Raw genomic sequence first — 14154 nt, 5'->3', positions numbered from 1 at the left:
ATATATAAAGAACTCCTACAACTCAACAACAAAAAAGCAAGTCAAATCAAAAATAGGAAAAGGACTTGAATAAATATTTCTCCAAAGAAGATATGCAAATGGCCAGTAAGTACATGAAAGTATGCTTAACATCACTAGGCATTAGGGAAATGCAAATCAAAACCACATGAGATACCCTTTTACACCCATTAGGTTGGCTGTTACCAACACAAAAAAAGAAAATCCAGAAAATAACAAGTGTTGGTGAGGATGTGGAAAAAGTGGAACCCTGTGCATTGCGGGTAGGAATGTAAAATGGTGCAGGTACTACGGAAAACTGTTCGGCGGTTTCTCAAAAAGTTAAACATGGAATTACAGTATTCTGCACCTAAGTATGTACCCAAAAGAATGGAGAGCAGGGACTCAGTTACTTGTATACCACTGTTCACAGCAGTGTTATTCACAGTAGCCAGAAGGTGGAAACAACCCAGTGCTCATCCACAGATGAGTCAGTAAACAAAATGGCCTGCAGTCATCCCTCGGTGTCTGTGGGGGATTGGTTCCAGGACCTGCTGCAGATACCAGAATCCAAGGATACGGAACCTGCCGTACGGAGGGCCGACTGTATACATACCGTGGAATATTATTCAGCTTTAAAAAGGAATGAGGGACTTCCCTGGAGGTCCAGTGGTTGAGACTCTGAGCTTCCACTGCAGGGGGCACAGGTTTGATCCCTAAGATCTCACACATGCTGCACAGTGTGGCAAAAAAAAGAAGAAGCTGAAATTGACATTACACTTTTCAGTGGCAACATAGACTGTAGGAAGACGATAGAGTAATATATTTTGAGTGATAGAGTAATGTATTTTGAGTAATAGAGTATTGACAGAAAGTAACTTTGAACCTTGAATTTTATATCCAGCCAACTGTCATTCAAGTATAAGAGCATGATTAAAATATTCTCAAACATAGAAGATTACATATAAAGTCCCACACGGGAAACATTTCTTGAGGAAAAACTCAAATGAGTAGAGAAATCTCGCAGATGCTGCTAGGTATGTGTAATGCACACGTGTAAGACATGTAAAGAATGATTGAATACCAAAGTAAAGTTGTTGTCTTAAAAAAGATTAACCATGACCAAAGAAAAGAAAAGAAAGAGGAAGAATATCCATAAAACCTGATGAGGATTGGGTGGAGGGGTGATTGGGGGCATGAGGCCCTGGTAAAGTTCTGTCTTGATAAAAGGATGACAGTTTATCAAATAGAAAGGATGTAGAAAGTGCAGAAAAAGCAGTGGACAAGTTGAAATAATCAAGTTTTCAGTTAAAAGGCAGAAATTGATGATTCAATGAAAAAATCTACATTTTTTTTTAATGGGAAATATTCTAAATAATTTAAAACTAGGGGGAGGGGCATGGATACAACATATATGAAAATTGAGGACCTCAACAGTGCTTTTACTTAAAAGGTTGTATTTATGGATGGTTACCATATTAGAAATTAAAACAGAAAAATTAGGGACTTCCCTGGTGGTCCAGTGGTTAAGACTTCGCGCTTCCATTGCAGGGGGCGCAGGTTTGATCCCTGGTCAGGGAACTAAGATCCCACATGCCACGTGGTATGCCCCCCCCAAAAAAAAAAAAAAACTGAAAAATTAAAGAAAAACTTTACTGGTTAATTTAAAAATAGCAATAATATACCCCTTATAGGTTAACAAAAGTAACATTTTTATGAAAAATAACTATCTTACTAAACAACAAAAGAATTTAGTGAGAAGAGTAGCATTATTTCATGCACTTTTACCAGTCTCTTTAATGCTTGATTTAACAGACCAGTATTTAGATTCTCTTATCTCCTGTATTCACTCTGTTGCGGTATGTTGTTTTGATTGAGGGCACATGGGGAGAATCCTGGGGCCATGTGGATCTTTCTTCTTGGGATCCCTCAGGGGTCCTGAGAGCACACTCTGCCACCTGCTTTTTCTGCGCAAGCTTCTTTGTTACCGCCCTGACTCCCTCCAGTTTGGTGTCTTCTGAGTTTATCAGTAGTTTTCTCGCTGTCCATTTTCCCTCCCACCTTCCATTTCTGCTTTTGCTATTTCCTACCCTACATTCTTTCCAGTTTAAGACCGATCTTCAAGTCTTCACTGATGATTCTAGTCTCAGTGACTCTCTCTTCTCTTCTCTGGCAAATATAGTTGGTTCCACATGGTTTGTGCTTAAGTGTTCTAAGATTTCGTGTTTTCTCTTTCCAGTTATTATAAAGCTCCTTTAAAGTAGGGACCCTAAAAATTGACAAGACAAGAGTTTCTTCTTACACGTAGTGTTAGGTACACGGTAATATTTGTTGGTTGATAGGAAGTAACACTATCCAGGAAAGCACATAATAGATCACAAATTCTCTTTTGGCCTTAAATGGTTTATTGGAAAACCATGGTATCTTCCCCATTACCAGCTACATGGTAATACTTGGTGTTGCAACTATTTTTTTTTTTAAGAGATCTTGTGTAATTAAAACCATCTTCAGTTCAGACTTGTTGATCTTATAAGTCACTTACTGATTTATTTTCTTGCCATTTCAGAAAAAAGCCAAAGGACAAGAGCTGTTTGATCAGATTATGTACCACTTGGACCTTATTGAAAGCGACTATTTTGGACTGAGATTTATGGATTCGGCACAAGTAGCAGTGAGTATCTGTTTTTTGGAGGCTCTAAAATGGGGACAGAAATGAAAATTGTCAGATGATGTGCTAAGTGCTACAAGGCTATACATATACTCAATGTCTTCTTTTTTCCTGTGCTTTTCTTATTATGGTCTGAAGCTTTGACACCTTGCTTAAGAATAACCTGAAGTGCCTGTTTAAAAAAAAAAAGAGTTCTGGCCCTAAGCCAAATTGCTAGAGCATGATCTTTGCAGATGAGACTTGGAAATCTCAACCGGTGGATTGGTCTCGGGCATACTAGAGTTACCACTGTGTCTTGAGGATGCTGGGATGGGAGGTTTCTGGGCTCTTGGGTAAATGAGTGACAGAAGTTCCTAGTTTGCAAATTAAGGTGAGAGGACTAGGATATCCCTAAGATCCCTTCCAGATCTGTGATTATCTGTAAATAGATGTTCTTTGACGTGTGCATTTCAGATGAGAGAACGGCATATGTAATAGGGTAGGAAGTTGGAGGCTTTTCAGAGAATTGAGTACTTTAGTAGGATTTGACTGGAGGGTATTTGCAAGAGAGTTGTAGTTAAGATTGGAAGGTGGATTAGTGGCCAAACTGAATAACAAAAGTGTTAATAATAAATTGGCACTATTCTCTAATAATTGGGATTAGGAATTTTTCAGGCAGGGAGGTTACATTTTTCTTTAGGAAGTTTTATATAGGAATATTGTGTAGGATTGTTTGGAGTGGGCAGAGAACGAAGTCAGAGAGTCAGTGCAAACACTTCGGGGATAAAAGTAATATTAGGGCCTAGAGTAGGGCATTCACAGTAGCCGGGAGAGTGAGGGAGCAGGGAGAAGGATATCAAGACCTTAAGGCTTGTTTTCTGGAAGTTTGTGATGGGTGTGTGTGTGTGTGTGTGTGTGTGTGTGTGTGTGTGTGTGTGTGTGTGTGTGTGTAGTGACAGTAATTGCAGTGTTTAGGACCCGACCCATAGGGACAAACATATTACGTAATAAGAATTCTCAAGTTCCTTTTGGAGTGGGTTTTTTTTTGGGGGGGGGGCGTTTGGTGTGATTGATAAATTAACTGGAATACCTCTGTAAGATACTTTATAAACCCACATGTCTTGGAGATGAACTCCTAGGATGGTTTTATAGAGCATCTTAGCTAAATGTACAGCTGTTAATAATGTTAGCTGCAGCTGTTTTCTTGATTTCCCCTGATCCCTAATTTAAAAAAATAAGTGTGAGCATTTAGCTGCAGGGTATTGGTGAGGTAAATTTTGATACATCCTTACAGTGGAATACCTGCAGCCCATTAAAAACGGTGATTTTTAAGTATACTAATTGACACGAATGATGTAAAAATAAAAAGGGTTACAAAACAGTGTAATTGAATTCTTCTGTTTTTAAAAAATCTGGATATGTGTGCACACATAAACATGAAAAAATTTGAAAAGCTGTTTTCCATAGTTTCAGAGTTCTGATCGCTGGATAGATTTAGTCTAGGAGGCATTTCTTTCATTCTTCTTTTGAACCTTATTTCTTTTCTATTAGAGGAAACCCCCTAAGGGCAGGGAGTGAGTCTTAGTTACCTCTGTTACCCAGCATGTGGTAACAGCCCACAAGACCACTTACTGAATTGAATTCTCTGCTACTTAGTTTGATAAAGGCTTGGTTAACTGGTGAGTTGAATATCATTAAACTCTCATCTCTAGAATAATGGAGTTAAAGTCTTACAACCAGATGAAAAGAATAAATGATTTTGGGGGAAATCACACAGGCTCCTGTTTTTTTGAGGGGTTGTGAGGGAAAAGAGGTAGAAGTGTGCCAATGTTATGTTTCAGGTACTTTCTTTCCATTTCTTAAAGTATTTAAGTAATTGTGGAAAGAAACAGACATGCAGCCGTTCCTAAGTTGCATTATTTATTCTTTGCTAATATCAGCAATTACTGAATTACTAGATCCCATATTTTTTCCTCTCATTTGATACACGTATAGTGCTCTTCTTCTGGTCATAACAAGTGTCTGGTAAAGCCAGCATTAGAATTTGTGATCCCTACTTTTTTTAGTTTTAGTTTCTCTCTCTCAATGCTCAGAAATCTAGGCAGTAAGATTAAATTTATATAGTCTTAAGTTTTTTTCAGTTTCTACTTGTGCTGTCACTAAAATACTCTTTGTGAATTGAGCTGGAAGAACAATAATTGGTGGATGAAAGCTATGGAAGATGAACTCTAGATAGCACTTTAGGTATTCTTAAAGTGCTGACTCACTTGCTTCCGTAACAGTCTTGTGATAAGTGAACATAGAGATGAGTGTCAGTTGTTCAGAGCATGGCCAGATTTAACCCCAGAATTAAACAAAATTGATGCTTTACGACAGTTCAGTTTGTTGGTGAAGATAATGAACGTGATAGATCATGTGGATTTTTGGCCAGGATCATCTGTGTAAACTAAGTTAACCCAGTGGTTTCCATAGCTCTTTTTCTGGAACCATTTGAGATACAGTTGCAGGTAGGCTGTCCCATTACCCCTGAATTTCCTACAAACAAGCGTGTTCTCCTGCATAACTCAATACAGGCATCAGAACCAGGAAGTTATCATTGTGACATTGCCACCATCTAATCCTCAGACCCCACTCAAGTTGTGCCACTTGTCCCCAGAGTGTCATTTGTAGCCAGAGGCTCCCTATTTACCAGTCACTCCCCATTCCTCCTCCCCACAGCCCCTGGCAAAGGCTAATCTTTTGTTTGTATGGATTTGCCTGTTTTGAGAATTTCATACAAATGGAGTCATGTAATATGTGGCCTTTGAGTCTGGAAATGCACTTGGCATAATGTTTTCAAGGTTCTTCCATGTTGTAGTACGTGTCAGTGCTTGATCCTTATAGGTGAGTAATATTCCGCGGTAGGGATATACCACATTTTTATTCATTCACTGATAGACATTTAGGTTTATTCATTTTTGGCTATTATGAATAATGCTGCTGTGAACATTTGTGTACAAGTTTTTGCATTGAACATAATTCTTCCAGGTATGTATCTAGGAGTGGAATTACTGGGTCATAGGGTAACTTTCTTGTATAACTTTTTGAGGAACTGCCAAACTGTTTTCCATAGTGACTGCACCATTCCGCATTCCTATCTGCAGTGTGTAAGGGTTCCAATTTCTGCATATCCTCACTAACACAACATTTCCCCTTCTTTTTGATTCTAACTAGTTGGTATGAAGTGGTCTCATTGTGGTATTGATTTGCACTTCCCTAATGGAAAAGATGTGAACATCTTTTCATGTGTATATTGACCATTTGTATATCTTCTTTGGAGAAATGTATTCAGATTCTTTACCCACTTTAAAATTGGGTTATTTCCTTTTTATTGTTGAGTTGTAAGAGTTAAATTATTGCCTATTCCATAGTCACAAAGATTTAGGTATGTTTTCTTCTTTATCTGTTTGGAGTTAATTTTGGTATATGCTGTAAGGTAGGGGTCAAACTTCATTCTTTTACATGTGGATATCCAGTGGTCCTAGCAGCACCACTTGTTGAAAAGATTATTCTTTCCCCATTGAATGGTCTTGGCACACTTACTGTAAGTCAGTTGAGCGTAGATACATGGGTTTACTTCTGGGTTCTTTGTTCTTTTCCATTCATCTATATGTTGGTCCTTATGCCAGCACCACATAGTCTCGATTACTGTAACTTTGTAGTAAGTTTGAAATTGGAAAGTGTGAATCCTTCAATTGCATTCTTCTGTTTTAAGATTGTTTTGGCTGTTCTGAGTCACTCATATTTCCATATACATTTTAGGATCAGCTTGCCTGTTTCTGCAAAGAAGGCAATTTGAGTTGTTTGTTTGTTTGTTTATACAGCAGGTTCTTATTAGTCATCAATTTTATATACATCACTGTATATGTGTCAATCCCAATCTCCCAATTCATCACACCCCACCCCCACCCCCTGCTGCTTTCCCACTTGGTGTCCATACGTTTATTCTCTACATCTGTGTCTCAATTTCTGCCCTGCAAACCTGTTCATCTGTACCATTTTTCTAGGTTCCACATATATGCATTAATATATGATGTTTGTTTTTCTCTTTCTGACTTACTTCACTCTGTATGACAGTCTCTAGATGCATCCACGTCTCTACAAATGACCCAATTTCGTTCCTTTTTATGGCTGAGTAATATTCCATCATATATATGTACCACATCTTCTTCATTCATCTGTCGATGGGCATTTAGGTTGCTTCCATGACCTGGCTATTGTAAATAGTGCTGCAATGAACATTGGGGTGCACGTCTCTTTTTGAATTATAGTTTTCTCTGGGTACATGCCCAGTAGTGGGATTGCTGGACCATATGGTAATTCTATTTTTAGTTTTTTAAGGAACCTCCATACTGTTCTCCATAGTGGCTGTATCAATTTACATTCCCACCAACAGTGCAAGAGGGTTCCCTTTTCTCCACACCCTCTCCAGCATTTGTTGTTTGTAGATTTTCTGATGATGCCCATTCTAACTGGTGTGAGGTGATACCTCATTGTAGTTTTGTTTTGCATTTCTCTAATAATTAGTGATATTGAGCAGCTTTTCATGTGCCTCTTGGCCATCTGTATGTCTTCTTTGGAGAAATGTCTATTTAGGTCTTCTGCCCATTTTTTGATTGGGTTATTTGCTTTTCTAATATTGAGCTGCATGAGCTGTTTATATATTTTGGAGATTAATCCTTTGTCCGTTGATTCATTTGCAAATATTTTATCCCATTCTGAGGGTTGTCTTTTCGTCTTGTTTATGGTTTCCTTTGCTGTGCAAAAGCTTTGAAGTTTCATTAGGTCCCATTTGTTTATTTTTGTTTTTATTTCCATTACTCTAGGAGGTGGATCAAAAAAGATCTTGCTGTGATTTATGTCAAAGAGTGTTCTTCCTATGTTTTCCTCTAAGAGTTTTATAGTGTCCGGTCTTACATTTAGGTCTCTAATACATTTTGAGATTATTTTTGTGTATGGTGTTAGCGAGTGTTCTAATTTCATTCTTTTACATGTAGCTGTCCAGTTTTCCCAGCACCGCTTACTGAAGAGACTGTCTTTTCTCCATTGTATATCCTTGCCTCCTTTGTCATAGATTAGTTGACCATAGGTGCGTGGGTTTATCTCTGGGCTTTCTATCTTGTTCCATTGATCTATATTTCTGTTTTTGTGCCAGTACCATACTGTCTTGATTACTGTAGCTTTGTAATATAGTCTGAAGTCAGGGAGTCTGATTCCTCCAGCTCCACTTTTTTCCCTCAAGACTGCTTTGGCTATTCAGGGTCTTTTGTGTCTCCACACAAATTTTAAGATTTTTTTTGTTCTAGTTCTGTAAAAAGTGCCATTGGTAATTTGATAGGGATTGCATTGAATCTGTAGATTGCTTTGGGTAGTATACTCATTTTCACAATGTTGATTCTTCCAATCCAAGAACATGGTATATCTCTCCATCTGTTGGTATCATCTTTAATTTCTTTCAGCAGTGTCTTATAGTTTTCTGCATACAGGTCTTTTGTCTCCCTAGGTAGGTTTATTCCTAGGTATTTTATTCTTTTTGTTGCAGTGGTAAATGGGAGTGTTTCCTTAATTTCTCTTTCAGATTTTTCATCATTAGTGTATACAAGAGATTTCTGTGCGTTAATTTTGTATCCTGCAACTTTACCAAATTCATTGATTAGCTCTAGTAGTTTTCTGCTGGCATCTTTAGGATTCTCTATGTATAGTATCATGTCATCTGCGAACACTGACAGTTTTACTTCTTCTTTTCCAATTTGTATTCCTTTTATTTCTTTTTCTTCTCTGATTGCTGTGGCTAGGACTTCCAAAACTGTGTTGAATAATAGTGGTGAGAGTGGACATCCTTGGCTTGTTCCTGATCTTAGAAGAAATGCTTTCAGTTTTTCACCATTGAGAATGATGTTTGCTGTGGGTTTGTCGTATATGGCCTTTATTATGTTGATGTAGGTTCCCTCTATGCCCACTTTCTGGAGAGTTTTTATCATATATTGGTGTTGAATTTTGTCAGAAGCTTTTTCTGCATCTATTGAGATGATCATGTGGTTTTTTTCTTCAGTTTGTTAATATGGTGTATCCCATTGATTGATTTGTGTATACTGAAGAATCCTTGCATCCCTGGGATAAATCCCACTTAATCATGGTGTATGACCCTTTTAACGTGTTGTTGGATTCTGTTTGCTAGTACTTTGTTGAGGACTTCTGCATCTATATTCATCAGTGATATTGGTCTATAATTTTCTTTTTTTGTAGTATCTTTGTCTGGTTTTGGTATCAGGGTGATGGTGGCCTCATAGAATGAGTTTGGGAGTGTTCCTTCCTCTGCAGTTTTTTTGGAAGAGTTTGAGAAGGATGGGTGTTAGCTCTTCTCTAAATGTTTGATAGAATTCACCTGTGAAGAAGCCATCTGGTCCTGGACTTTTGTTTGTTGGAAGATTTTTAATCACAGTTTCAATTTCATTACTTGTGATTGGTCTGTTCATATTTTCTATTTCTTCCTGGTTCAGTCTCGGAAAGTTATACCTTTCTAAGAATTTGTCCATTTCTTCCAGGTTGTCCATTATTTTGGCCTAGAGTTGCTTGTAGTAGTCTCTTAGGATGCTTTGTATTTCTGCTGTGTCTGTTGTAACTTCTCCTTTTTCATTTCTAATTTTATTGATTTGAGTCCTCTCTTTTTCTTGATGAGTCTGGCTAATGGTTTATCAATTTTGTTTATCTTCTCAAAGAACCAGCTTTTAGTTTTATTGATCTTTGCTATTGTTTTCTTTGTTTCTATTTCATTTATTTCTGCTCTGATCTTTATGATTTCTTTCCTTCTGCTAACTTTGGGTTTTGTTTGTTCTTCTTTCTCTAGTTCCTTTAGGTGTAAGGTTAGATTGTTTATTTGAGATTTTTCTCGTTTCTTGAGGTAGGCTTGTAATAGCTATAAACTCCCTCTTAGAACTGCTTTTGCTGCATCCCATAGGTTTTGGATCATCGTGTTTTCATTGTCATTTGTTTCTAGGTATTTTTTGATTTCTTCAGTGATCTCTTGATTATTTAGTAACGTATTGTATAGCCTCCATGTATTTGTGTTTTTTACTTTTTTTCCCTGTAATTGATTTCTAATCTCATAGCGTTGTGGTCAGAAAAGATGCTTGATATGATTTCAGTTTTCTTAAATTTACTGAGGCTTGATTTGTGACCCAAGATGTGATCTATCCTGGAGAATGTTCCGTGCGCACTTGAGAAGAAAGTATAATCTGCTGTTTTTGGATGGAATGTCCTATAAATATCAATTAAATCTATCTGGTCTGTTGTGTCATTTATAGCTTGTGGTTCCTTATTAATTTTCTGTTTGGATGATCTGTCCATTGGTGTAAGTGAGATATTAAAGTCCCCCACTATTATTGTGTTACTGTCGATTTCCTTTTTTATAGCTGTTAGCAGTTGCCTTATGTATTGAGGTGCTCCTCTGTTGGGTGCATATATATTTATAATTGTTATATCTTCTTTTTGGATTGATCCCTTGATCATTATGTAGTGTCCTTCCTTGTCTCTTGTAACATTCTTTATTTTAAAGTCTATTTTATCTGATATGAGTATTGCTACTCCAGCTTTCTTTTGATTTCCATTTGCATGGAATATCTTTTTCCATCCCCTCACTTTCAGTCTGTATGTGTCCCTAGGTCTGAAGTGGGTCTCTTGTAGGCAGCATTTATATGGGTCTTGTTTTTGTATCCATTCAGCAAGCCTGTGTCTTTTGGTTGGAGCATTTAGTCCATTCACGTTTAAGGTAATTATCGATATGTATGTTCCTATGACCATTTTCTTAATTGTTTTGGGTTTGTTTTTGTAGGTCCTTTTCTTCTCTTGTGTTTCCCACTTAGAGAAGTTCCTTTAGCATTTGTTGTAGAGCTGGTTTGGTGGTGCTGAATTCTCTTAGCTTTTGCTTATCTGTAAAGCTTTTGATTTCTCCATCGAATCTGAATGAGATCCTTGCTGGGTAGAGTAATCTTGGTTGTAGGTTCTTCCCTTTCATCACTTTTAAGTGTATCATGCCACTCCCTTCTGGCTTGTAGCGTTTCTGCTGAGAAATCAGCTGTTAACCTGATGGGAGTTCCCTTGTATGTTATTTGTTGTTTTTCCTTTGCTGCTTTCAGTAATTTTTCTTTGTCTTTAATTTTTGCCAATTTGATTACTATGTGTCTCGGTGTGTTTCTCCTTGGGTTTATCCCATATGGGACTCTCTGTGCTTCCTGGACTTGGGTGGCTGTTTCCTTTCCCATGTTAGGGAAGTTTTTGACTATAATCTCTTCACATATTTTCTCGAGTCCTTTCTCTCTCTCTTCCCCTTCTGGGACCCCTATAATGCGAATGTTGTTGCATTTAATGTTGTCCCAGAGGTCTCTGAGGCTGTCTTCATTTCTTTTCATTCTTTATTCTTTATTCTGTTCCACAGCAGTGAATTCCACCATTCTGTCTTCCAGGTCACTTATCCATTCTTTTGCCTCAGTTATTCTGGTATTGATTCCTACTAGTGTATTTTTCTTTTCAGTTAGTGTATTGTTCATCTCTGTTTGTTTGTTCCTTAATTCTTCTAGATCTTTGTTAAATATTTCTTGCATTTTCTTCATCTTTGCCTCCATTCTTTTTCCGAGGTCCTGGATCATCTTCACTAGCATTATTCTGAATTCTTTTTCTGGAAGGTTGCCTATCTCCACTTCATTTAGTTGTTTTTCTTGGGTTTTATCTTTTCCTTCATCTGGTACATAGCCCTCTGCCTTTTCTTCTTGTCTATCTTTCTGTGAATCAGGCAATTGGAGTTTTGACCAGAATTGCATTGAATCTGTATATCTATTTGGGAAGCGTCGTCATCTTAACAATGTTAAGTATTATACGTGATCACGGAATGTCTTTCCATGTATTAGGTCTTTATATTTCTTAAAACAATGTTTTATAGTTTCAATTTACATGTCTTTTACCTTCTTGGTTAAACTTATTCTTAGCATTTTATTCCTTTGATGCTATTGTAATATGTGATTTTCTTGTTATCATTTTTGGATTTTATTTGGATTGTAGTGTATAGAATTCATTTTCACATATGTATCTTGTATCTTGCAACCTTGCTGAACTTATTTATTAGTTTTTAATGTGTTTTATGTATAAGATCGTGTAATCAGCAAAAAGAGATAGTTTTACTTCTTCCTTTTGAATCTGAATGCCTTTTATTTCATCTCTTTTTCTTGCCTAAGTGCCCTGTCTAGAACCTTTAGCAAAATGTTGAATAGAAGTGGTAAGGGTGGACATTCTTGTCTTATTCTTGATCTTAGGGGAAAAGCGTTAAGTCTTTCACCATCAAGTATGATGTTACCTGTGGGATTTTTATAGGTGCCCTTTATCATTTTGAAGAAGGTCTCTTCTATTCCTTTTTTTTTTTTTTTTTTTTTTAATTTATTTATTTTATTTTATTTTTGGCTGGGTTGGGTCTTTGTTGCTGCGCGCAGGCTTTCTTTAGTTGTGGAGAGCAGGGGCTACTCTTCGTTGCGGTGCGCAGGCTTCTCATTGCTGTGACTTCTCTTGTTGCGGAGCACAGGCCCTAGGCACACAGGCTTCAGTAGTTGCAGCACGCGGGCTCAGTAGTTGTGGCTCGTGGGCTCTAGAGTGCAGGCTCAGTAGTTGTGGCACACGGGCTTAGTTGCTCCGCGGCACGTGGGGTCTTCCCGCACCAGGGCTCGAACCCGGGTGCCCTGCATTGGCAGGCAGATTCTTAACCACTGTGCCAGCAGGGAAGCCCTCTTCTATTCCTATTTTATTGCACGTTTTTTATCAAGAAAGGGTGTTGGGTTTTGTTAAATGCTTTTTCTGCATCTGTTGAGAAGATCATATGGTATATTTCCTGTATTCTATTAATATGTATTACATTGACATTTTTGTTCGTGTATTGAACCTTCCTTGCATTTCTGGGATAAATTTCACTTGGTCATGGCGTATAATCCTTTATATATGTTCCTTGATTTGATTTTGTTGAAGATTTTGATGTCCATATTCATAAGGAATATTGGTCTATAGTTTTTTGTGTTTTTTCCCCCTTGTGATATCTTTGTCTGGTTTCAGTAAGAGCAGTACTGGCCTCAGAATGAATTGGAAAGTCTTCTCTCTTCTATTTTTTGGAAGCTCTCACGAAGGATTGGTGTTAATTCTTATTTCAACACTTGGTAGAATTCACCAGTGAAGCCATCTGGGGCCTGGGCTTTTCTGGGAAGTTTTTTGATTAGTGACTTAATCTCTTTACTTGTTATAGTTATATTCAGATTTTCTGTTTGTTTCTTCACTTTTTAAACCAGGCCACTGTAGAGTGCCTTACTGGATGGAGGGGTTGGGATAGTAGGCCTAAACCAGGATTATTCTGGCATACTAGGATATATGGTTACCCTTGTTTTAGTTGACTGCACAACACTGCCCCATTTCTATTTTCAAATCTAAACTTAATTTAGTATCATTTTATATAGTCCAGTGATGATCTTAAACCTTGAGTTACGATGACAAAATCTGTGGATGCTTTCCCTAGAAAAAGGCACATACATATAACATTCTTTGCACATATACAGGTAATTCAAGTATTCCAGAAGCCCACCTATGGACTCTTATTTAGTAATAACTCTTCTTTAGCAAATAAACAACCTGTAGCTTAAGGAAAAACAGATGATGGTATTCATTTGCATGCTTTTTCTTCAAGTCTTTATGATAATACTGTTTTTGAAAATTTATTATCTTTTATACTGTTGGTGAAACCTTGTTATTAAATCTCATTGTATGACTGCAAAAAACTTTATGGTAATTTAATGAATCCTTCCTTCTTGATGAAGGATTTTTGGGAAACTCTCTGTCATAAAAGTAACAGGATGTGTAAAGAGTTGCCTTATGGCAGCAGAACTGTATACATCAATGGTTTTTAAAAAAAGGATGATTTGGGGTAATTTTCTTGTACAATAGAACTTTCCAGCGTGGAAGTAATATATCTTAAGCCAGGCAAGAAGGAATTCTTCTTTTGATACTGTGTGGTTTTAGGTTAGTACAATAAGAATTTACAAAATTGTTAATTGGAATTAACTATAACGATTTGTTAGAGAACATGTATGATTTCTTTTGAAGGAATAATATTCAGTCTTAAAATCAAAAATCTACAGGAATCAGACAGGAGAACAAAAGGGAAGCGAGATGGCAGGCATATTAAAGACATGGGAGTGTTATTTATTTCCAAGAAGTATGGTTTTTCTCTTTTTTTGAATCATACTACATGCTTGATATGTTTTCTTTTCTCATTTTTGATAGATACAGAGACAGAAAAAGACAGCACCGTGATAAATTGTAGCTGACATGTTGATTGGTAGAGGAATTGTGGTGAAGTAGGGAGCATATCACTTTTCCCCACAAAAAGGAGGCAGAGGGGCAGGTACCACCTAGCTCTAGCCATTTGTTGCCAGATAGCATTGCTG

At 37.2% G+C, this 14154-nt stretch overlaps 1 protein-coding gene across 6 annotated transcripts in view; it reads left to right on the top strand.

Moving 5' to 3' along the window:
• EPB41L5 (erythrocyte membrane protein band 4.1 like 5) overlaps window positions 1–14154 on the top strand; it is a 139662-nt gene that overhangs the window by 17338 nt on the left and 108170 nt on the right. For all 6 annotated transcript variants that reach the window (XM_059912045.1, XM_059912044.1, XM_059912043.1 and 3 more), the window contains exon 3: window positions 2564–2668. In XM_059912045.1, coding sequence (XP_059768028.1) covers window positions 2564–2668 — 105 coding nt within the window. The remainder of the gene's footprint in view (window positions 1–2563; window positions 2669–14154) is intronic.

The sequence above is a fragment of the Balaenoptera ricei genome, assembly GCF_028023285.1.
Source record: "Balaenoptera ricei isolate mBalRic1 chromosome 7 unlocalized genomic scaffold, mBalRic1.hap2 SUPER_6_unloc_1, whole genome shotgun sequence".
NCBI classification, from domain to species: Eukaryota; Metazoa; Chordata; class Mammalia; order Artiodactyla; family Balaenopteridae; genus Balaenoptera; species Balaenoptera ricei.
This window is presented reverse-complemented; position numbering and strand designations above follow the sequence as displayed.